The 25,654-nt window shown below is 41.0% G+C and overlaps 1 protein-coding gene and 1 non-coding gene across 7 annotated transcripts in view; both read left to right on the forward strand.

Annotated features, from left to right (window-relative positions):
- Window positions 1-25,654, forward strand: part of ZNF10 (zinc finger protein 10) — a 51,750-nt gene that overhangs the window by 17,654 nt on the left and 8,442 nt on the right. For 3 of the 6 annotated variants that reach the window (XM_066260910.1, XM_066260909.1, XM_066260911.1), the window contains exons 2-5: window positions 7,611-7,700; window positions 11,273-11,399; window positions 11,709-11,804; window positions 19,882-25,584. In XM_066260910.1, the coding sequence (XP_066117007.1) occupies window positions 7,659-7,700; window positions 11,273-11,399; window positions 11,709-11,804; window positions 19,882-21,344 (1,728 nt within the window). In that variant the 5' untranslated portion in view covers window positions 7,611-7,658 and the 3' untranslated portion in view covers window positions 21,345-25,584. Of the gene's footprint in view, window positions 1-1,156; window positions 1,187-7,591; window positions 7,701-11,272; window positions 11,400-11,708; window positions 11,805-19,881; window positions 25,585-25,654 lie in introns of those variants that run through there. The other 3 variants (XM_066260912.1, XR_010729322.1, XR_010729321.1) reach the window with 3 other exon arrangements.
- On the forward strand, window positions 12,231-12,337 carry LOC136327838 (U6 spliceosomal RNA). Its single transcript, XR_010729899.1, has one exon. It is a non-coding gene; the product is annotated as a U6 spliceosomal RNA (small nuclear RNA).

Here is a 25,654-nt window from a genome sequence, read left to right on the forward strand (position 1 = left end):
TAGAAATAAAGGTTGAAAGTTGTCAGGGCCTGTGTAGACTTGTGAAGCCTGTAGACTCAGTAACTTGATCTGAGCTGTGCTGTGAAACCTCATGTTTTTCAGACAGTAACTTTCATAGCCGCCTTGCTGACACTGGAAGCTTCTTTCAACCCATTTCTTCCCTGTTGTTAGGAAGAATAATGGCTCCCCAAAGATATGCATGTCCTAATCTCCAGAATTTATGGATGTATTATCTTATATGGATGAAGGGAATTAGCATATGTGGTTCAACTAAGGACCTTAACATGGGGAGATTACCTTGGATTATTTTGGTGGGCCCAGTGAGGTGTAATCACAGGACCTTCAAAGTCCTTGAAAGCAATAGGGAGGCAGAAGGTGGCAGTTGGTGAGTTGGAAGAAAGGCATACAGAGAGGTAGCATTGCTAGCTTCCCCCTTGCAAGCCTGACCCCTCCGTCTTAGCTTTGGACCCCACCCTGGCCCTCTTTGGTCTTTTCTAACTTTGACCCTCTTGTCTGTTACTTCTTCTCATCTTGTTTTTTTTTTTTCTCTTTGTTTTTTTAATTAAGTGAGAGGTGGAGAGGCAGAGACAGACTCCTGCATGCACCTGGACCAGGATCCACTAGGCAAACCCCCTACCAGGCTATGCTCTGCCTCACTGTGCCACTGCTCTGTTGATCAGCAACTGAGCTATTTTAGTGCCTGAGACAAGGCCATGGAGCCATCCTCAGCACCTGGGGCCAACTTGCTCCTTTCAGCCTTGGCTTCTGGAGGAGAAGAGGTGTGGAGGGGTAGAGAAACAGTTGGTCCCTTCTCCTGTGTACCCTGGAATCTCACCCAGGACTTACACATGCTGGGGCAATGCTCTATGCTGAGCCATTGGGCCAGGGCCTCCTTTTATCTTGTAATCACTCTTAAATTTGCATTTTGACCCTATTACCTCTTTTAGCTCCACTCTTTTTCTTCTTTCTTTACCTCCAGCTTTTCATTCTTTTTTTAAAAAAATTTATTTTATTTATTCATTTTAGAGATGAGAGAGAGAGAAGAGAGAGAGACAGAGAGAGAGAAGGGGGAGAGAGGAGCTGGAAGCATCAACTCCCATATGTGCCTTGACCAGGCAAGCCCAGGGATTCGAACCGGCAACCTCTGCATTTCCATGTAGACGCTCTATCCACTGTTCCACCACAGGTCAGGCCAGCTTTTCATTCTTTTTTTTTTTTTTTTAAACTTTTATTAATTTTTAGAGAGGAGAGAGAATGAGAGAGAGAGAGAGAGAGAGAGAGAAGGGGGAGGGAGGAGCAGGAAGCATCAACTCCCATATGTGCCTTGACCAGGCAAGCCCAGGGTTTTGAACCGGCAACCTCAGCATTCCAGGTCGACGCTTTATCCACTGCGCCACCACAGGTCATGCGCCAGCTTTTCATTCTTACCATGGACTTTGTCAGCTATTCTCACCAGTAGATTGAAACTGTTCTCCCCAAATCATTAGTGAACTCCTGTCTAACCAACCAGTCCAGTATATTTCACTCCTTAATTTATCCAAACTCTTTAATCTGAAATTCTCTCTTCTGGTTTCTGATATACCTCTCTCTGGACTTCCTCATTTTCTAGTGGGTTTTTGCCTTGTTTGGGGACTTTTCTTTCTCCTCTGCTTGCTCCCTAAATGTTAATTTTCCCTACAATATAATCCTGGTCCTACAGTTTATTTTACTATTAATTTACTAATAATTTATAGTTAATTTACTATTCTTATTTAGTTGATTTTATATACTGCCATGGTTTTATCTGATAATACCGTTAGTTGGGTTTATCAAATCCTATTGTTTGTTAGTGGGCTTTATGCTGGGTCACTAGATTTCAATTTTATTTTTATTTTTTTGAGAAGGAATGCATTTTATAGGAAGGATGTTCCAGAAGAGGGAAGAAATTACTCCATGAGGGGGTAGGCTGATGATACTTAGATTTCAGAGTAGCTTGAAGTGTTTGTAACAAACAAGTTGAGTAGAACTGGCTATTTTCACAGAAAGTTCAGATAGCACTTTTGATTATTTGGTCAGGATAGGTACTGGGTTTTATACTCTCTGCAGGCATTTCTAAATGTGACATGGTAAAGCTGGCTCTTACTATAGTGGGATCTGAATAACTTTCTTTGGATATCTCATAGTTCTTAGCTTCATATTCTCTGTTTGGTTTAGCTAATGTCTTGTGTGGCATTATTTACGGTATTCAAGTCTTTCAAAAATTGTTAAACAGCAAAATTATTTCCTCCATTCATGTGGAAAATAATGAAATGCCATTAATCTCTAGATCAGGAGTAGTCAACATTTTTATACCTACCGCCCACTTTTGTATCTCTGTTAGTAGTAAAATTTTCTAACCGCCCACCGGTTCCACAGTAGTGGTGATTTATAAAGTTGGGAAGTACCTTTACTTTATAAAATTTATAAAGCAGAGTTACATAGTTAAAGCATATAATAATAATTACTTACCAAGTGCTTTATGTCAGATTTTCGCTAAGTTTGGCAGAATAAATCTTTATAAAACAACTTACTAAAAAAAAAAAAAAAAAACAAAAAAACTTACTATAGTTAAATCTATCTTTTTATTTATACTTTGGTTGCTCCGCTACCGCCCACCATGAAAGCTGGAATGCCCACTAGTGGGCGGTAGGGATCAGGTTGACTACCAGTGCTCTAGGTCACTGGTTATACAGAATATAAGTCAGAAACAGACAGGTGGAAGAGATGCATAGGGCAAGGTGTGTGGAAAGGGATACTCCCTCCCTGCTTCGCTACATGTTCACTAACTGTAAGCTCCCAGTTTTTTTTTTGTTTTGTTTTTTTTTTGTATTTTTCTGAAGCTGGAAACGGGGAGAGACAGTCAGACAGACTCCCGCATGCGCCCAACCGGGATCCACCCGGCACGCCCACCAGGAGCTATGCTCTGCCCACCAGGGGGCAATGCTCTGCCCCTCCGGGGCATTGACCAGAGCCACTCTAGCGCCTGGGGTAGAGGCCAAGGAGCCATCCCCAGCGCCCGGGCCATCTTTGCTCCAATGGAACCTTGGCTGCGGGAGGGGAAGAGAGAGACAGAGAGGAAGGGGCGGGGTGGAGAAGCAAATGGGCGCTTCTCCTATGTGCCCTGGCCAGGAATTGAACCCGGGTCCCCCGCATGCCAGGCCGACGCTCTACCGCTGAGCCAACCGGCCAGGGCCCCAGTTGTTTTCTTAATTAACAAACTCCTTACCATGTGTCTGGCAGTGTTCTATGTCTTTTGCAAATATTGACTCATTTACTTAGCATAATAGTCCTATGATGTAGGCACTACTTTATTACCATTGTACGGATGAAGGGTTAAGAAACCACCTAGTAAAAAAAAAAGAAGAAACCACCTAGTAGCCCTGGCCGGATGGCTCAGAGGTAGAGCATCAGCCCAGCATGTGGAAGTCTCAGGTTCAATTCCCAGCCAGGGCACACAGGAGAAGCACCCATCTGCTTCTCCACCTTTTCCCTTCTTCTTTATCTCTCTCTTCCCCTTCTACAGCCAAGGCTCCATTGGAGCAAGGTTGGTCCGGGCGCTGAGGATGGCTCCATGGCTTCACCTCAGGCGCTAGAATGGCTCCGGTTGCAGCAGAGCAATGCCCCAGATGGGTTGAGCATCACCCCCTGATAGGCATGTCAGGTGGATCCTGGTTGGGTGCATGCAGGAGTCTGTCTGACTGCCTCCCCGCTTCTAACTTCGGGAAAATACAAAAAACAAACAAACAAAAAGAAACCACCTAGTAAATAATTGAGCAGGATTTTGAATCCAGGCAGTTTGGCTGCAGAATCCATGCTATACCGTTAGCAAGTTGTAATTATGAGCTTCAGGTTAGGGAATGAGGTTGGGTGCAATGAGAAGACACAGTGGTCTATTCATTTTAGACAAAACACTTGGTTTTGTTGTGTGCCATGCAATGGGATAGACAGTGAGGATGAAGCAAGTAGGTTTGCTGTGTCCTGAGAGTGCTCTGGGGCTCACTGAAATCGAGACCAGAAAGACTGAAGTGGCAGCATTTAAGCTAATTACAATTCTTTTATTTATTTATTTATTTTATTTTTATTTTTTTGTATTTTTCTGAAGCTGGAAACGGGGAGAGACAGTCAGACAGACTCCCGCATGCACCCGACCGGGATCCACCCGGCACACCCTCCAGGGGCGATGCTCTGCCCACCAGGAGGCAACGCTCTGCCCCTCCAGGGGGTCGCTCCGCCGCGACCAGAGCCACTCTAGCACCTGGGGCAGAGGCCAAGGAGCCATCCCCAGCGCCCGGGCCATCTTTGCTCCAATGGAGCCCCGGCTGCGGGAGGGGAAGAGAGAGACAGAGAGAAAGGAGGGGGGGGTGGAGAAGCAAATGGGTGCTTCTCCTATGTGCCCTGGCCGGGAATCGAACCTGGGTCCCCCGCACGCCAGGCCGACGCTCTACCGCTGAGCCAACCGGCCAGGGCCTAATTACAATTCTTTTAATCATTAGAGAAGATTAAGGAGTGTCAAAGAGGAAGTCCTGACCTGGTAGTTCAGTTGCTTTAGCATCGTTCCAATACACCAAAGTTGTGGGTTAAATCCCTGGTCAGGACATATAGAAAAATCAAAAGAATCAACCAGTGAATGCATAAATAAGTGGAATAACAAATTTTCTCTCTCTCTCTCTCTCTCTCTGCCACTCTTTCGCTCTCTTTCTACACCTCTCCCTCTAAAAGTCAAATAAATAAAAATTTATTTTTAAAGAAAGTACCAAAGAGGAAGATTAGGTGAGGAATGAAGCAAAGTAGGTAGATAACTCTAAGAACAATTGAGAGGCCAACAGTGCCTTCTATAATAGATGTCATTGATGAGACTCATTAAGTGGTATGGGGGACAGAAACCATAGTGCTTTTATTTATATAAATGTGCATAAAGTTGAAATCATTAACATCCCCAGAAGACAAAGGAGCCAAATCATATTAAATGAAATGAAGTACAAGGAGCTATACATGTAGACATATCAAAAATATCCAAACGTATTAGTCAAAATACAGAAATATAAAATATAGTTAAATTTAAAACAAGTGAAAAATGCAATGTTTATAGACTTCTGTTTCTGGCCAAGATGGAGTAATAGGGAGTGGGTTTACATTCTTGCCCATACAACCCAACAACAAGACAAAGTACATGAAACAATTGTTTGAGGATGCTGGATGTCAGACAATGCAAGATAGTCATCCATTTGAGATGGAAAACCAACAAGGGAAGCCCTCTGATCGCCCCAGTTTATTGCCTTGAGACAGTTTCCAGGTTATAGTAGAGGAAGGGAAAACTGAAGTGGAGCCCAGCTGACTTCCTGAGTCAAGGGTATGGAGCTAAAATCTGGTGAGAACAAAGCAAATAGAGTTTATAGGACAGAACACCAGAGAAGAGACATCTGCAACCCCCTTGAGTTAACAGAGCGCAGGTCAGCACATGTGTATGAAGAAACTACCTGAGGGCAGTGAGAGAATCCTCTGAAGGATGAGAGGGAATAGTACCTAACATTCACATAGGGAATGTTGCCGGTTGCTACTAGCTAGAATGGAAAATTCGTCTAATTCCCAGATTATTGGGACTGAATTGTATCTATAATACACTGAAAGTAAAAATAACTACTTCAAAATCTACAGTCCTGCCTGACCTGTGGTGGCGCAGTGGATAAAGTGTCAACCTGGAAAGCTGAGGTTGTCAGTTCAAAACCCTGGGCTTACCTGGTCAAGGCACATATGGGAGTTGATGCTTCCTGCTCCTCCCCCTTTGTGTCTCCCTTCTCTCTCTCTCTCTCTGTCTCTTCTCTCAAATGAATAAATAAAATCTTTAAAAAATAAAAAATCTATAGTCAACAAAAATTTCAACGGCAAAGGTAAGACAACATACATAATATGAAAAAATACTTATAAGTCATAAAAATCTGATAAGGGTTTCATATCCAGAATAAAGAAAGAACTACAATTTAACAGACAAACAACCCAATTTAAAAATGGGCAAAGAGTCGCCCTGGCCACATAGCTCAGTTGGTTGGAGCATCATCCCGGAGCACGGTGGTTGCCGGTTCAATTCCAGGTCAGGGCACATACAGGAGCAGCCCTGTATGTGCCCTGTCTCTCTCTCTGCCCCTGCCTTTCTCAAATAAATAAATAAATAAATATTTTGAAAAAATGGGCAAAGAACTTTAACAGACATTTCTCTGAAGAACAGCTGTTCTCAACCTGTGGGTCGCGACCCGGCGGGGGTCGAATGACCAAAACACAGGGGTCGCCTAAAGCCATCGGAAATACATATTTTATTTAAAAATGTATTGTATAATAAATATGTATTTTCCGCACCTTAGTTGTTCATTGATTGATTTCTCATATGTGCCTTGACAGGGGTAGGGGGGGCTATAGCCAGACTGAGTGACCCCTTGCTCAAGCTAGCGACCTTGGGCTCAAGCTGGTGAGCCTTGTTTAAACCAGATGATTCCGCGCTAAAGCTGGCGACCTCGGGATCTCAAACCTGGGTCCTTTGCATCCCAGTCTGATGATCTATCTACTGCGCCACCGCCCACTCAGGCTGATGGCTATAATTTTAAAAATGGAATAATATATATTGGCAAGCCTGCGGGAAAATAGAAACCCTTGTCTATTGCTGATATGAATATAAAATAATGCAGCTGCAATTGAAAAGTTTGGTGGGTCCTCAAAAAGCTGAACAAAATTTACCATATGATACCACATTTCCACTCCTAGATATAAGCCCAAAAGATTTGAAAGCAGAGTCTCATTCTTGTATGCTGCAGTTCATTGCAGCATTATTCACAACAACCGGCAGATGGAAACAGCCCAGATAAATGGATAAACAAGGGGTGGTTGATCCATACAATGGACTATTTCAGTCATTAAAAGGAATGAACTTTTTTGTGTGTGTGTGTGACAGAGGCGGAGAGAAAGAGGGACATATAGGAACAGACTGGCAGAAAGGAAAATGAGAAGCATCAATTCTTCCTTGTGGCTCCTTATTCTGCTTAGTTGTTCATTAATTGCTTTCTTGTATGTGCCTTGACCCAGGGGCTGCAGGTCAGTGAGTGACCCCTTGCTCAAACCAGTGACTATGGGCTTCAAGCCAGAAACCTTTGGGCTCAAGCCAACAACCATGGGGTCATGTCTATGATTCAAGCTGGTGAGCCGATAACATTGGGGCTTTAAACCTGGGTCCTCTGTCCCAGTCCAATGCTTTATCCACTGCGCCACCACCTGGTCACACAAGAAGACATTTTTTTTTATCTGTACAGTGAGGATGTTAAATCAGGTCAGGTTTTATTTTTGTTTGTTTGATTTTCTAAAAAAAATAGGATTTGTAGTAGTAGAAAGGTTTTATTCCAAATGAAATTTAACATTGAGCTCTGGAGATTAAGGGTAAAATGGCCATCTACATAGCTCTTTTCTTTGTGCTCTTGGGAACATCGCTGATATTCTTCTGTATGGTAATTTCTGCATTATATCCTTCATGTAAGAGGAAGTCTAGGTAGAGGATTTATGAAACATCCCAGTCACAGCAAACTTTTCTCATACTCCTTTGTTTTCCCTAGCTTTGCGTTCTTGGATCTCTCATTACTCACAAAAGCATCATCAAGGACATGGAGGACATGGAAGCCAAGTCACTAACTGTCCGGTCCCATGTAAGTTGGGTTGCATTTCTTTTTTTTTTCCAACTGAGAATCCCTTTTTTTTTTTTTTTTTTTTTGCATTTTTCTGAAGCTGGAAACAGGGAGAGACAGTCAGACAGACTCCCGCATGCGCCCGACCAGGATCCTCCCGGCACGCCCACCTTGGGGCGACGCTCTGCCCACCAGGGGACGATGATCTGCCCATCCTGGGTGTCGCCATGTTGCGACCAGAGCCACTCTAGCGTCTGGGGCAGAGGCCACAGAGCCATCCCCAGCGCCCGGGCCATCTTTGCTCCAATGGAGCTTTGGCTGCGGGAGGGGAAGAGAGACAGAGAGGAAGGTGCGGCGGAGGGGTAGAGAAGCAAATGTGCGCTTCTCCTATGTGCCCTGGCCGGGAATCGAACCCCGGGTCCTCCGCACGCTAGGCCGACGCTCTACCGCTGAGCCAACCGGCCAGGGCCTGAGAATCCCTTTTTTGCTTAAGTTCTGAAGTTCCTTTGCCTAGCTTCTGCAGGACACTATTGCCATTTTATTTTATTTGTATAAGTAGTTTAATTTTACATCAAGGAAATAAGTTTATCGGTAATGTGGGCAGGAATCAAGTGAGGTAATATTGAAGAAGGAAACACTTTTTGTCCACACTAAGGAACTGAGCCCATAGCAAGCTTCCTTCTCCAAAGAAGATGAAAGAACTGAGAATGTGATGTCAGTCAGGCTTTCTCAACTCCCTAGTTGTCTAAAGTGTGAGTCCTAGCCCTGGCCGGTTGGCTCAGTGGTAGAGCATCGGCCTGGCGTGCAGAAGTCCCGGGTTCGATTCCCGGCCAGGGCACACAGGAGAAGCGCCCATCTGCTTCTCCACCCCTCCCCCTCTCCTTCCTCTCTATCTCTCTCTTCCCTTCCTGCAGCGAGGCTCCATTGGAGCAAAGATGGCCCAGGCGCTGGGGATGGCTCCTTGGCCTCTGCCCCAGGTGCTAGAGTGGCTCTGGTCGCAACAGAGCGACGCCCCCTGGTGGGCGTGCTGGGTGGATCCCGGTCGGGCGCATGCGGGAGTCTGTCTGACTGTTTCTCCTGGTTTCCAGCTTCAGGAAAAAAATACAAAAAAACAAACAAACCAAAAAAATAAAATAAAGTGTGGGTCCTGGCTGATAACTGTTCCACAGGGAGTGGCTCTTTGGAGCAACTTGGGACAAGTCACATAATTATCAAGGAGTCACTGCAGCCAAAGCAGGAAGACCCCTAGGAGGAAGGACCCTGTGGGAGCAGCCTGCAGGGTAATAGGGCTCCCTGCACCTTACTCAGCTTCTTCCCCAGGGGATTCCTCACATATTACCTCTACATACATGGAAAACCCCACCAGAAAATGATGCAGTTTTTGTTCTCAACTGTCCTGTGTAGTTTGAACAGTTTAAGATAAAAAAACTTGTTTTTTATATTTAATATTTTTGTTGCTCATCCTTTATTCTTGACATTTAAAGTTCTTTTTGGTATTATTTATTTTCTGCCTGAAGAACTACTTTTAGCATGTCTTTGAGAGCAGGTATGCTGGTAACAAAATGCTGTTTGACTTTTTTTTTTTTTAATAAACTTGCCAAATTTTTATTTTATTTTTTTTATTTTTATTTTTTTACAGAGACAGAGAGAGGGATAGACAGGGACAAAGAGATGAGAAGCATCAATCATTAGTTTTTCGTTGCGCATTGCAACACCTGAGTTGTTCATTGATTGCTTTCTCGTATGTGCCTTGACCGCGGGCCTTCAGCAGACCGAGTAACCCCTTGCTTGAGCCAGCGACCTTGGGCTCAAGCTGGTGAGCTTTTGCTCAAACCAGATGAGCCCACGCTCAAGCTGGCGACCTCGGGGTCTCGAACCTGGGTCTTCCGTATCCCAGTTCGATGCTCTATCCACTATGCCACAGCCTGGTCAGGCTGTTTGACTTTATTTAAGAATGTATTTTGCATTATTCCTGATAGATATTTTTACTGGACATAGAAATTCTAGCTTGACAGTTGTTTTCTTTCAGCATTAAAAAATATAGGCCCTGGCCAGTTAACTCAGCGGTAGAGTGTCAGCCCAGCATGTGGAAGTCCTGAGTTAGATTTCCAGCCAGGGCACATAGGAGAAGTGCCCATCTGCTTCTCCACCCTTCCCCCTCTCCTTTCTATCTATCTTTCTCTTCCCCTCCTGCAGCCAAGGCTCCATTGGAGCAAAGTTGGCCCAGGTGCTGAGGATGGCTCCATGGCCTCAGCCTCAGGCGCTAGAATGTCTCCAGTTGCAACGGATCAATGCCCCAGATGGGCAGAGCACCGCCCCCTGGTGGGCATGCCTGGTGGATCCTGGTCGAGCGCATGCGGGAGTCTGTCTGTCTGCCTCCCCCTGCTTCTCACTTCCGGGGGGGGGAGGAGGCAAGCAGACAGACAGACACACACACACACACTCTCTCTCTCTCTCTCTCTCTATATATATATATATATAGAATATAGTGGTACCTTGAGATGCGAATTTAGTTCATTCTGTAACCGAACTTGTAAGTCAGTCAACTCATATATCAGACTGCCGATATTGGACCTGTAGGTCAACGTGCCAACTAGCGGCAGCATCCCGAATCACGACTCGTATCTCAGAATTTCACTCGGATCTCATACAAAAATGTGGACTGAGTCACAGCTCATATCTTAAAAAATTTGTATGTTGGTCTGTTTGTATCTCAAAGGTACGTGTGTGTGTGTGTGTGTGTGTGTGTGTGTGTGTGTGTGTATGTATTTATCCACTGTCTTCTGACCTTCAGGGCCTTTGATTAGAAACCCTGAGTCATTGAAGTAGAGTTTTTTCCTAAATGTAATCATCACTTCTTTTTAGTGTGCCTAATAGAGGCCTTGCTTCTGTGTCTGTTGGGATTTTTTGGTCAAATTGTTTGATACTATAAAAATATAATGTCTTCTCCATTTTTATGCCTGTAATTGTTTAGAGAAAGTATTTTAGGTAATTATTTTAGGTCATAAAACATGGCTAGGTTTGTCTCTTAGGCCTTGAATTGTATTCTTTATTTCACATAATATAAATGTAGATTAACTTTTAGTTTCTGGTTCTCTTTGCTATAAATGTTTATAGCAAACCTGATTTAAATAAAAGTGCTTCTGACAGTTTCTAAACCTATAGCACAGCGGTTCTTAACCTGTGGGTCACGACCCTGGCGGGGGTCGAATGACCAAAACAGAGGGGTCACCTAAAGCCATCGGAAAATACATATTTATTATACAATACATTTTTAAATAAAATATGTATTTCCGATGGCTTTAGGCGACCCCTGTGTTTTGGTTGTTCGACCCCTGCCAGGGTCGCGACCCACAAGTTGAGAACCGCTGCTATAGCATAACAGAACTGGTTTAGGGACCATGTGCACCCATAAAGTCCTTTTAGGACTTGACCAGAATCTAACATAAATGCTATTGACTCCTGGAGTAAATTCTGATTCATCCTCTTTCCCTACCCCAGTGCTGTCTGCCTAATCGCCCTTTCTGTCAGTATTCAGGAAAGGGAGGGCAGAGTACACATCTGGCTTAACACAGAGTTGTTTCATGTTATAGACACTGGTGACTTTCAAGGATATACTTGTGAACTTCACCAGGGAGGAGTGGAAGCTCTTGGACACTTCTCAGCAGATCATGTACAAAGATGTGATGCTGGAGAACTATAAGAATCTGGTTTCCTTGGGTAAGACTAACCTCTCTTTTTGGAGATGCACTCCCTGCGATGATTTTGGTTCTTCATTAATCGAAAGGTATGGAGACCCTGAAGCATGCATGTACCAGAGTATGAGCTTGGGTTCAGAGACCTAATTTCTTAGGGCAATAGAACAGGGATTTTGTACTCCTGCTGCCTCTATAGCCTTACATAGTCTGCTCTTAACCAGGTCCCCAGGGCTGTGAAGGGGTCGAGGTTGAGACTGGGATGCTTCTCTGTGTCTAGCTCAGAGCTCCCCAACCCTTGCCCAAGTCTTTGTCTTTTTTTTTCTGTGACCAGGACATCAGCTTGCAAAGCCAGATGTGATCCTCCACTTGGAGAAAGGGGAAGAGCCATGGCTGGTAGAGAGAGGGATTCACCAAGACACCCATCCAGGTGAGAACCAGACAGGAGGCATTGCAGGCAGTAGCCTGGATGACTCGCCGGGTTAGCATCCCAGGCGATAGTGGTCTAGTTCTCATTCTTAGGAGCCCTTCTTACTACCACCAACTGTGGGAGCCTCATTCTCTTATTTTCACAGTCATTTTTCTATCTTTGCCTTTCTTTTCTCTTTGCTTCAAAAAGTGACATTTATTCAAAGGGAAAATAAAGAAAGTAAAAGTCAAGATATTCACCCATTGACTCCCTTCTCTCGCCCCTTTCTCTGTTTTGTTTTTGTTTTTGTTTTTTTATCTCTATTCCTTTATTTTTTTTGTTTGTGTGTTGATTACTTTAGCAAACCTTCCTGGATGTATGTTGAAAGTATCCAAAAATAACTGAGTGTATCGAGCAGTTTAGATGTTTATTTAGAATATATTGTCAGTGCTCGCTTCGGCAGCACATATACTAAAATTGGAACAATACAGAGAAGATTAGCATGGCCCCTGCGCAAGGATGACACGCAAATTCGTGAAGCGTTCCATATTTTTATGTTTTCTTTGAACATATGTACCCTGATTTATTGATGTCACCCCATTAAAATTTATTAATAAAAATTAAAAAATATATGTTGTCAAAGGAAATAATAAAACTCCATGTGCTTAAAACATGAAATCTAAGGGATATACATAGCTATGTGACCTTTTATCAAAATGAGAATTATAGTGAGTAATAGCTTTAAAAATTCAGGTGATCAGTTGATTAATGGGTGCTATAGATTTTGAAGATAGCTCACTTGAGTGGTTATATTAAATAATACATGACATTTTTAGGATTTTTTTTTTTTTTTTTGTATTTTTCTGAAGCTGGAAACGGGGAGAGACAGTCAGACAGACTCCCGCATGCGCCCGACCGGGATCCACCCGGCACGCCCACCAGGGGCGACGCTCTGCCCACCAGGGGGCGATGCTCTGCCCCGCCGGGGCGTCGCTCTACCGGGACCAGAGCCACTCTAGCGCCTGGGGCAGAGGCCAAGGAGCCATCCCCAGCGACCAGGCCATCTTTGCTCCAATGGAGCCTTGGCTGCGGGACGGGAAAAGAGACAGAGAGGAAGGAGGGGTTGGGGGGTAGAGAAGCAAATGGGTGCTTCTCCTATGTGCCCTGGCCGGGAATCAAACCCGGGTCCCCTGCACACCAGGCCGACGCTCTACTGCTGAGCCAACTGGCCAGGGCCATTTTTATGATTTTAATAAAGGAAAGCATCTATTCATATGTTCAAACACTCCACACACAGTTTTTCTTCATCAATTCTCAGCCTCCATTCCTCATCACACGTTTATTTTACAATTTTCCAGTTGCTATTTATAATTTGAAAACTTCTCAGTGAGATTCTGATGCCCTGGGTTTAGGATTAGAAGGTATATTTCCTATCAAAACTTATCAAGGTGCCAGTGTATAAATACACTAGTATATTATTTAGCCTTAAAAAGGAAGGAAATTTTATAAAATGCTACAACATGGATGAATTTTGAAGTCATCACATTGAGTAAAATAAGTCAGTCACAAGAGAAATAGTGTGTGATTCCAATTATATGAAGTACACAAAGTCGTCAAAAATCAGAGCAGGAACTACACTGCTCACAAAAATTAGGGGATATTTTATAGTTTCATAATCATTTTTGAAATATCTCCTAATTTGCCCTGGCCGGTTGGCTCAGTGGTAGAGCGTTGGCCTGGCGTGCAGGAATCCCGGGTTCGATTCCCGGCCAGGGCACACAGGAGAAGCGCCCATCTGCTTCTCCACCCCTCCCCCTCTCCTTCCTCTCTGTCTCTCTCTTCCCCTCCTGCAGCCAGGGCTCCATTGGAGCAGAGGTGGCCCGGGCGCTGGGGGTGGCTCTATGGCCTCTGCCTCAGGCGCTAGAATGGTTCTGGTTGCAACAGAGCAACGCCCCGATGGGCAGAGCATCGCCCCCTGGTGGGCATGCTGGGTGGATCCCGGTTGGGCGCATGTGGGAGTCTGTCTGCCTCCTCGTTTCCAACTTCAGAAAAATACAAAAAACCCCACAAAAAACAAAAAGTGAAATATCTCCTAATTTTTATGAGAAGTATATAATGGTTGTCGTTAGGGGGTAAGTTGAGGGGAGATAATGGGAAGTAAATGTTTAATAGGTATAGAATTTCAGCCTTGGCTGGATAGCTATGTTGGTTAGAGCAATTGTCTCTAAGGGCAGAGGTTGCTGGTTCTGTCCCCGGTCAGGGCACATACAGGAGGAGATTGATGTTCCTGTCTCTCTCTGTCTCTCTCTCTCTCTCTCTCCCCCCTTCCTCTCGCTAAAAATCAATAAATGAAAAAAGGTAGGTACAGAATTTCAGTTTTACAAGATGAAAGGAGTTGTGCATATGGATGTTGATGATACTTGCACAATAATGTGAATATATTCAGTAACTCATCTCTACACTTAAAAATAGTTAAAATGGTGAATTTTATGTTATGTATATTTTACTACAATAAAATAAATCAGCTAGGGAAGAAACTCCTAACAAAGTTGTAAAAGAAAATTGGGATGGTATGTGCCCTGGCCAGATAGCTTTATTGGTTAGAGCATCATACTGAAGTGCAGAGGTTGCCGATTTGATCCCTGATCAGGGCATATACAGGAACAGATTTATGTTCCTGTCTCTTTCTCTCCCTTCCTCTCTCGCTGAAATCAATAAATAAAATTATTTATTTTATCTTTTTAGTGTGTGTGTGGGGGGTGACAGACAGGAAGGGAGAGAGATGAGAAGCATCACTTCATACTTGAGGGACCTTAGTTGTTCATTGATTGCTTTCTCATATGTGTATTTATAGGGGGCTTCAGCCAAGCCAGACACCCCTTGCTTAAGCTAGCGACCTTGAGATCAAGCCAGTGACCATGGGTCATGTCTGTGATCTCATGCTCAAGCTGGTGAGCCCGCACTCAAGCCAGTGACCTCAGGGCTTTGAACCTGGGTCCCCAGAGTCCCAGGCTGATGCTGTATATCCACTATACCACTGCCTGGTCAGGCTAATTAATTAAATTTTTTAAAAAGAAAGGATTAGGATGGTGTGGATTAGGATGGTTGTACAAAGAAGGCTGAAGTTAGGAGCCCAACACAGGCATTATTTCCAGGTGTATTAGTTTACTGGGGCTGTTGACACAAAAGTTCTACAGACTGTGTAGCATAAAATAATTTATTGTCTCAGTTCTAGAGGCCAGAAGTCTGAAACCAGAGTGTCAGGAGGCCAAGTTCTCTCCAGGAGAGGATTTTCCTGCCTCTTCAGCTCTGGAAGCCCTGGTGTTCCTTGGCTTGTGGATGCAGTACTCCATCTTCACATGGCTACTTTCCTGGGTGTCCTCTCCTGTTCTTGAAAGGACACCAGTCATAATGCATTAGGGCCCACCTTGCTGCAGTACTACTTCATCTTAGTGATTCTGTTTCCAAATAAGGTCACATTGGGGGTTAGACTTCAACATATAGTCTTTGAGGGACATAATTCAACTCATATATCAAGTAAGCATGGAATATCACACCACTTATATAGGAAGAGATGGTATTGTGTAAATAGTGTTTTTATTTCTAGGTTCAGAACCAGACATTTCACTTGAGAAACAAACATAGGCATTTAACCAGGAGAAATAGTTTGCAGTAATATACATGGTTTTTATCAGATGAACAGAAAGTCAAGGATAATATGATTTGGGGTCCAGGTTCTGAATTAGTATCCTGTGGTGTTAGTTCTGTTAGTTGTTAATTTTTTTTTTTTTTTTTTTATGGTTTTTTTTTTTTTTTTTTTTTTTTTAAATAGGCAGAGATAGACAGGGACAGACAGACAGGAACGGAGAGAGATGAGAAGCATCAATCATCAGTTTCTCGTTGTGCGCGTTGCGACTTCTTAGTTGTTCATTGATTGCTTTCTCACATGTGCCTTGACCGTGGGCCTTCAGCAGACCGAGTAACCCCCTGCTGGAGCCAGCGACCTTGGGTCCAAGCTGGTGAGCTCTTTGCTCAAGCCAGATGAGCCCGCGCTCAAGCTGGCGACCTCGGGGTCTCGAACCTGGGTCCTTCCGCATCCCAGTCCGACGCTCTATCCACTGCGCCACCACCTGGTCAGGCAGTTGTTAAGTTTTGATGTCTCAGAACAAAGGAATCAAAATAGAAGATGGGAAAATTGTAATGATTATAAATGGTATTGCTTTGACCATGCATGTGGCAGACTTTGATGTGCTCACACCTTTTATAATACTTATGTTAATCTTACACAACAAATACCATTGTCCTCAGATTACAGATAAACAAAATGATTTTTTTTTTAAGTTTATCAATTTGTCTAACTCCAGCACTACTGTGGAAAGCTGCAGTCAATACCTGTTCTGGGTAATTTCTGTGTTTTCTCTTCCAGCCTGACACTTGGCCATTCTAAGGTTTATCGTGTCAGTCATCAAGACATTATGCAGTAGTGCTTGGTGATGTAGATAAGAGGCATTGCTAGACATTGCTGCATTTAGGAACATTAAATTGGCTGTGGTATGAAGAATGCATGTCAAGGGCGGAGCCTGTAACAAATAGACACATTAGGCTCTTCTGGCATTAATAGATTAGATAATGGGATTGCAGTCCTTTCTGTGGGGTCCCCCCACCACCACCACTGAATATCCTCATCCCATGGGTCCGACCCGGTCCTGTGTCTTCTCCTTACTCTCTTTCTTTGCACCTTTCATGTACTGTCATTTCCAGTGCACATCCTGTTTACAACTGTATTCTTTCTTTCTCATTCTCTATCATGGTTACAAAACTATGTCTAGAAGCAACTCTTTTTTTTTTACAGATAGAGAGTCAGAGAGGGATAGATAGGGACAGACAGGAATGGAGAGAGATGAGAAGCATCACTCATCAGTTTTTCATTGCGACACCATAGTTGTTCATTGCTTGCTTTCTCATATGTGCCTTGACCATGGGGCTACAGCAGAGCGAGTAACCCCTTGCTTGAGCCAGCAACCTTGGGTCCAAGCTGGTGAGCTTTGCTCAAACCAGATGAGCCCATGCTCAAGCTGGAGACCTCAGGGTCTCGAACCTGGGTCCTGGCATCCCAGTCCGACGCTCTATCCATTGCGCCATTGCCTGGTCAGGCTAGAACAGTGTTTCCCAACGTGGGGCCCACGCCCCACAGGGGGGCAATTTGATAGTTAAGGGGGCAATTTGAAAATGGACTCGACATGACTTTAACTCTTTGGCCCCGGGCCATTTAAATGCAATGCTAGATATCGGTGCCAAATTTAACAAAAAATGCAATTCTTAAATAATTGCGATAAATAATTATTAAGTATAATTTTGTTTGATGAGACCAAAATATCAACTGGGTGATTGGCGTCGTCAAGTAAACTTCATCCTGGGTTCACCGTGGAGCGTGCCTTCTGCGGCGGGGAACCCCGGACGTTTTAAAAACTCGCTAAACACCGCAGTTATTCTCACCTAATTGGCCCATCGCAACTTCTGCAGTGTTTCACATCATTCAGTTGGTGTTAATTTGAAATAAGGTCAGTCAAAACTGTTGTAAAAGCTCGTTGATTTAATAAATACACATATATATTGTATAGATATAATTGGTAAGTATTTGATTTTATTTTTATCAATATTAAACTCTTTATTAAGTACTTCTTGCATCGGGGCTAGAAAGCAATAATATTTTATAAATATTATTGGGGCTATAATAGTGCATGCATGACAATTTTAATTTTAGAAGCATAACTTTCCAGAAAATTTTGTCAAGTGGAAAAAATATAGATATCTTTTGATTTGCGGTGGTAGTGTAGTAAATGTGTTATATACATTTAAATAAATATGAATTTTTAGTATATGTTTACTCTATGTCACATTGAATATATTTTAACACATATTTTAATATTAGTTTTTAATTGATCTTATTTTTATTATAGCCCATAGTAAAATGAGTGGTGCAAGCAAGAAAAAAACTTGTCAATATTCGGAGGAATATTTAAAATTTGGGTTCATACCTACTGTTCACGATGAGCAGATTCCTTTTTGTCTTTTATGCCAGCAATGCTTGACCAACGAATCAATGAAACGAGGTCGTCTTGAGGCGCATTTGAAGGCGAAACATAGTGCTCATATTAACTCAGATTTGAGTTACTTTAAAACTTTAAAGAAAAATTTTGAAAAAAGAACATTAAAGTCTCTATTTACTGCTCATACTTCAACTAATAATCGTGTTCTTGAGGCTAGTTATCAAATTTCTTTATTCATCGCTAAAACTGGAGAAAATCACACTATAGGAGAGAATTTAATAAAACCATCAATATCAGCATTTCTTAAAACGGTTCTTGAAAAACATGACAAAGATGTAAAAGCTATGCCACTCAGTGACAATTCTGTTAGCAGAAGAATAGACGAAATGAGTGAGGATATTGAAAAACAACTTATTGAAAAGCTGAAAACAAGAAAATTCTTCTTGCAAATGGATGAATCAACTTTGAGAGACAGTGAGGCAGTATTGATAACTTACATAAGATATATTGATAAAGGACATTTTGCTGAAGAAATTTTCTGTAAAATATTAGCACCACTACCTCCAAAAAAATATATAATAAGCTAAAAAGCTACTTAGATGTCAATGATATACCAATGAAAAATATAACATCTTGTGCTGCAGGTGGTGCTCCCAATATGATGGGCAAGAAAAAGGGCTGCTTAAAATTGATGAAAGATGCGAATCCAGAAATGATTCTTGTGCATTGTGTTATTCATAGGGAAAACTTGGTAGCTAAAAACATCTCGCCTGTTCTGAATGAAGTATTACATACAGTAATAAAGTGTGTTAATGCTATTAAAGCTAGTGGCAAATGTGAGCGTCTTTTCAAGCTATTTTGTGAATAACAAAATGAAGACCATGTGAGACTTTTACTTCATACTGAAGTAAGATGGCTATCTAAAGGAAACTGTTTGAAAAGATTTATGGAACTGTTTGATACTCTTAGTGATTTTTTAAGCGACAAACCTGAAATGAAGTATCTGTTAACAATAGATAGTAAAGCATTTGGAGTTATTTAGCCGATATCTTTGAAAAACTAAATATATTAAATAAGTAACTTCAAGGAACAAATAAAACTCTTGTCGATGCAAAAGCAAAGATATTTGGTTTCATTACCAATATTGAGTTATGTCAGAAACATATTAACAACAAAAACTTTAAACAGTTTCGTTGGCTCCAAAAATGTGAAGTAACTGATACCACTTTACTTGTTATTGTCAATCATTTGAATATTCTATCAGCTGATTTAAAAGAAAGATTTTCTGATTTAAAACAAATTGATTTCCCAACATGGATGATGCAGCCAATGTTAGTGGATTTGTCTGATATATCAAATATGCAGTATCAAGAAGAACTCGCAGAATTGCAAAATGATGAGTCAGTTAAAGCTTTATTTAATATCAAAGGAGTGATGGCATGGCTTTGTGAGGAAACAGAAATCAAATACCCAAATTCAACCAAATGTGCAAGAAAACTATTGCCATTTCCATCTTCATTTTTAGCTGAATGTGGATTTAGTGCTGTAAATGATTTACTGGTAAAAAAAAGAAATCGGCTGGATATAACACAACGTGGAGACTTGAGACTAAAGCTAACCAAATTGGAACCTAATATAAAATCTCTGTGCAGCAAGCATCAAGCGCAAGGATCACACTAAATTAAAATAATAAATTAATATAGAAAAATCTGTATTAAAATTATTTGGAATTTAAATTTCTGTTTTTCGTTATATGTTTTGAAATTTTACTTACTGTGTTTTGTTAACAATTTCATAGTGATTTCTTCCTAGAACCTATCATTTATGTTTTTTAAGTGAACAATTTTTTAATGTTAAAAATTATGTATGTTACATGGGGGGGACATAAAAATTTTAGAAAGGTTAAGGTGGGGCATGGCACAAAAAAGGTTGGGAAACACTGGGCTAGAAGCAACTCTTCATGGCTTATATACTTTGTCTCTACATATATCCTGCCATTCTAATATTAATGCTTTTTTAATTATGCAGAGCTTTTTTATTTCTTTCAGATTGGGATCCTGCAATCGAAATTAAATCAATTTCCAGTAAGAACATTTCTAAAGATAAAATATCTTATGACATTAAAATGGAAGGAGTGGCAAAGAATGATCTCTGGTATCTGTCATTAGAAGAGGTCTGGAAATGTGAAGACCAATTGGACAAGTGTCAGGATCATCAGGAGAGACATTTGAGGCAAGTGGCATCTGCCCAAAAGAAAGTACTTTCTCCAGAGAGAGTCAGTGAAAATGGTAAATTTGGGGGAAACTGTCTTCTTCCTGCTCAGCTAGTACTCAGAGAATATTTCCATAAGCATGACTTACACACTAAAAGTTTAAAACATGATTTAGTTTTTAGTGGTCATCAGGAAAGCTATGCAAGTAACAGTAGTGAATGTGGCCAAACCTTCTGTCAGAACATTCACCTTATTCAATTTGCAAGAACTCAAACAGAAGATAGATCCCATAAATGTGCCAATAATGATACCTCTTGTAGTCATGGCACATCCCATGGAAGAGCGAAGAGTGTACATAGAGAGAAACCCTATGAATGTAAGGAATGTGGAAAATTCTTCAGCTGGCGTTCTAATCTTACCAGGCACCGGCTAATACATACTGGAGAAAAACCCTTTGAATGTAAAGAATGTGGAAAATCTTTCAGCCGGAGTTCTCACCTCATTGGACATCAAAAGACTCACACTGGTGAGGAACCCTATGAATGTAAAGAATGTGGAAAATCCTTCAGCTGGTTCTCTCACCTTGTTACTCATCAGAGAACTCACACAGGAGACAAACTGTACACATGTAATCAGTGTGGGAAATCTTTTGTTCATAGCTCCAGGCTTATTAGGCATCAGAGAACTCATACTGGAGAGAAACCTTATGAATGTTCTGAATGTGGGAAATCTTTTAGACAAAGCACGCATCTCATACTGCATCAGAGAACTCACGTTAGAGTGAGGCCCTATGAATGTCATGAATGTGGGAAGTCTTACAGCCAGAAATCTCACCTTGTTGTTCATCATAGAACTCACACTGGACTGAAACCCTTTGAGTGTAAAGACTGTGGAAAATGTTTCAGTCGAAGTTCTCACCTTTTCTCACACCAGAGAACCCACACTGGAGAGAAACCATATGAATGCCATGATTGTGGAAAATCCTTCAGCCAGAGTTCTGCCCTCATTGTGCATCAGAGAATTCATACTGGAGAAAAACCATATGAATGTTGTCAGTGTGGGAAAGCCTTCATTCGGAAGAATGACCTTATTAAACATCAGAGGATCCATATTGGAGAAGAGACCTATAAATGTAACCGGTGTGGAATTATCTTCAGTCAAAACTCTCCATTTATAGTACATCAAATAGCTCACACCGGAGAGCAGTTCCTAACATGTGATCATTGTGGGACAGCACTTGTTAACATCCCTAACCTTATTAGATACCAGACAAATCATATTAAAGAAAATACTTTTTAATATAAGAAAAACAGGAAAATTAATCACAAAGAACAGTAACATTATTTAATCTTGGATAACTTCTGGAGAGAAGATGTACAGTTGTAATTCACATGGAATTACTTTCAGTTCTGTTACTATCCCTTTTTTTGCACTAGAGAATTGGTCTTGGAGGGGGACAGCCCCACAGATTTCACTTTAGTACACAAATACATTATATTTTTTTCTTTCCACTAACTTCTATATAACTAATTGGCCTGGAAGCATTCTTGACCAAGCCTTAATTCTAAAATCGGAGAAGGAACCATTAAGTAGGTGAGTTGTTGAGAGATGATCAGCTTTCTTCTTCAGAAATAAATAAATGAGTAAATAATGATAATGCTACTTCCTTCAAAGAGGTAAATGAGAGTTGTTGCTGAGAATAGAAAATTAATATTGTAACAAAATGTGGGAAATAATATTCTAATGAATTACTATGCCATTTTTACTTGATTGTCCCTCTCTTCTCAAACATTTAATGCTGTTTAGTCTGTTTTATGTGTCAATATAACCACATTTTGGTTAGCCAGAAAATTGCTTATAATGGAAAACAGAAATAACACATTTAGTACTAGTAGTACCATTAAAAAATATATTTGCATGTTGGCAAGAATTGGAAAAGTGTGGATAAATGATTAGAATTGATTTGTTAAATAAGGGGATAATAAGTGATATTTATAGGTTATTCAGTGTTCCTGTAATAACTTTTTAAGACTTTATTTAAAAAGGATATCTAGTTTCTCTATTATCAAGGAAGCTTGAGAAGCACCTACTAGTAAAATTTCCCATTAATTCTAAGTTGTTTGAGACAGGCTACTGAGGTCTCCTGGGAATTTAAAAACAGTGATTTTTCTGGACATTGAGACCTGGAGGCATAAAGTGAACAGAACACTACCTAAGGGTACCCTCCTCCCAAAGTAGTCTTTTTGTCTTTATAAAGAAGACATGGTGGTTAAGAGCATAAGGTTAAGCTAGGCTCAAGTACAGATCTGACCTCTTCCTAAACTTGCTGGGTGAACTTGGGCATGTTGCTGCCTAGTTCTTCTCTGCCTAAATTAAGGATATCTTCTTCTGTAAATTAGAGATAATGTTACTTACCCTTGTGGGATCATGGTGAAAATTAAATGAGTAAACCTACAAAAGTAGAATTGTGCCTGACATAATAAGTGCTTTACGGTAATTAACTAATTATTAATATTATTGCTCCACCTTAGTGTCTGTCATTTAATGTAAAACTTCTTAAGTGCTAATAAGATCTCCTTGAGTTCCCAATTCCCTTACAGTCATACATGCTTTTCCCTTTTACTTACATCAGAACTTAACCTGAGGATAGCACTGACCCATAGTGTGTGTTTGAATTCATTTATGAGGCTCAGTTAACAAATATTAACTTATGAAAAATTATTGTTTTCATACAAAGGTTTTCTTTTCTTGGAAGAGGATCCTAATCTTCAGATTCTCTGGTAAGTCTGTGACCCTAAAAAATTTTAGGAAAAGAATTTCTCAATTCTGTTTTATTGTATAAATGGATCTTCTGTGTGTAGGGACTGACCATTCTTTGCCATTTTATAGCCAACACTACTTATGTTAAATATTCAATGATTGATTGTGGAATGATAAATATTGTGGAGACCAACATGACAAGATCTTTATATCATTCCCAGAGGGAAAAAATCTAGATTGTTAGAATCATGAGACTTAAGAACTATAAGGAACATGAAATTATTTAACTCATGCTCTTCATTGTACAGTTGACACACTGTAAGTCAGGGCTCACATTTTTAGTGAGGTCAGACCCAGACTTAGATCACAGGTCCCTCAATTGCTGCTTCTCTCCTCAGTGCTTAAGTACTTTTCACATGTGTAACATATTCCTCTCATAACTAGTTTTCATTGTAAACAGTGGTTCTTTTTGGGAGTAGAAGAGTAGCCCCTTAACTGAGCCCCTCAGACTTGCTGGTAACCTACGGCTCAGTTTTTCTCAACTGTACAATGGAGGTTCCACTGTTGTCTACCTCAGAGTTGTGTGGATTAGTGTGGTAGATTTGTATAATGTACTTAAACCAGTGCCTGGCACATAGTAAAAGTACTGTATGTGTTGGCTAGTAACAATAATAATAGTACTGTTATTAACATCCTAAGAAATGTGGGAAGAGGTGTCTATAGATGATGTAATAATGCAAAATTTGCAGTATAAAAATATATAATAGCAAAATGGCTATTTATAGTGTATCCATGTAATACTATGCAGACATTAAAATTATGCAAACAGTTTGGTAACATGGGAGATGTTGATGCTGTCATGTGTTTTTTAAAAAGCATGGTAAATGTCAATAAGCTCAAGTATGTAAAAAAATGAACTGTAAAAAAATGAAAAGAATCTTGCTCAAAACAAGGAAATTTGTGAGAAGATTAATAGCAGTTAACCTACAAATCTGAGGGATTTTGCATTTCTTTTTTTTCACTTTTCTGTTCTTTCCAGTGTCTCTTTAAAGAATATACATTTTAGAAACAGGATAACAATCTTGTCTGTAACGGAATATTTTGTCTTCCAAAGTTCTTATCTACAAATAAGCTAAAACTTAAAGGAATTGGGCAAGGTCACAGGATACAAGATCAGTATACAATAATCGATTTCCTTTCCCTGTACTAGTGAACAGTTTGGAAATGAAGTCAGAAATACCATCTCATTTACAATGATATAAAAATGTGAAATAGGCCCTGGCCAGGTAGCTCAATTGGTTAGAGTGTCCTCCCAACATGCCAAGGTTGCAGTTTGATCCTGGTCAGGGCACATAAAAGAATCAACCAATGACGGCCTGGATGAGTAGAACATAAAATCAACGTTTCTCTTTCTCTGTCTTCCTCTCTCTAAAAAACAATAAATAAATGTAGTGAGACAAGCAAGGTTTGTACAATAAAAAGTGTAAAACATTGCTGAAAGTCAAGAACACATAACTAAGAATAATACATGACAAGTGCAGTAATACACATGGTCAAGAATGAGAAAACTCAATATTGTTAAGATGGCAATTCTCCCCAAACTAATTTTTAGGTTCAAAGGCAATTGTGTGGAATTTGACAAGCTAATTAAAAATTTATATGAAAATTTAAAGAACCTAGATTAACAAAAAAATTTTGTTTTTTCCTTTTTTATTTATTGGGGGTGACACTGGTTAACAAAATTATACAGGTTTCAGGTGCACAGTTTCACAGTATTCTGTACACTATTGTGAAGTCTCTGTCCTTCACCATTTATCCTTCCGATACTCTCCTCCACTTCTTCTCACCCCAAGTGTTTTTTAAAGACACAATGTTGAAAGGCTTACACCACCTAATTTCAGTTTACTGTAGAACCACACTGATGAAATGTTGGCTTCAGAATAGACATAGATAAATAAGAGTCCAGCATACCTACACATAATACAATGTCAATTAATTTTTTTTTCTTGTCTTTGCATTTTTCTGAAGTTGGAAACGGGAGGCAGTCAGACAGACTCCCGCATGCGCCTGACCGGGATCCACCTGGCACGCCCACCAGGGGGCGATGCTCTGCCCATCTGGGGCGTCGCTCTGTCTCAATCAGAGCCATTCTAGCGCCTGAGGTAGAGGCCACAGAGCCATCCTCAGCGCCTGGGCAAACTTTTTGCTCCGGAGCCTTGGCTGCGGGAGGGGAAGAGAGAGACAGAGAGGAAGGAGAGGGGGAGGAGTGGAGAAGCAGATGGGCGCTTCTCCTGTGTGCCCTGGCCGGGAATCGAACCCAGGACTCCTGCACGCCAGGCCGACGCTCTGCCACTGAGCTAACTGGCCAGGGCTCAATTAAATTTTGACACAACTGCCAAAATAATTCAGTATGAAAAAGATAGTCTTCTAAACCAATAGTGATGTAAACAGCATTTCTATAGGGGGGAAAAACACCTTACTTTACATTTTAAAACATGCAAAAATGTGTTCTGGCCATATAGTTTGGTTGGTTAGAGCATCATCCGAAAGTGCAGATGTTGCCAGTTTGATCCCCAGTCAGGACACTTATAGAAACATATTGATGTTACTCTTTCCCTCTCTCAAATCAATTAAAAAAAAAAAAGTAAAATGTATCACAAGCCTAAATGTTAAAGTTAAAACCTTTAAATATTTAGAAGAAAATGAGAAAATGTTCATAGCCCTAGTGTAGGGAAAGATTTCTTACAGCACAAAAAGCATGAATCATAAAAATGGTTAATTGGACTTCTTAAACATTAAAGGCTTCAGGTCTTTTTTTTTTTTTTTCTGTATTTTTCTATATTTTTCTG

This window comes from Saccopteryx bilineata, chromosome 2, assembly GCF_036850765.1.
Source record: "Saccopteryx bilineata isolate mSacBil1 chromosome 2, mSacBil1_pri_phased_curated, whole genome shotgun sequence".
Taxonomy (NCBI): Eukaryota; Metazoa; Chordata; class Mammalia; order Chiroptera; family Emballonuridae; genus Saccopteryx; species Saccopteryx bilineata.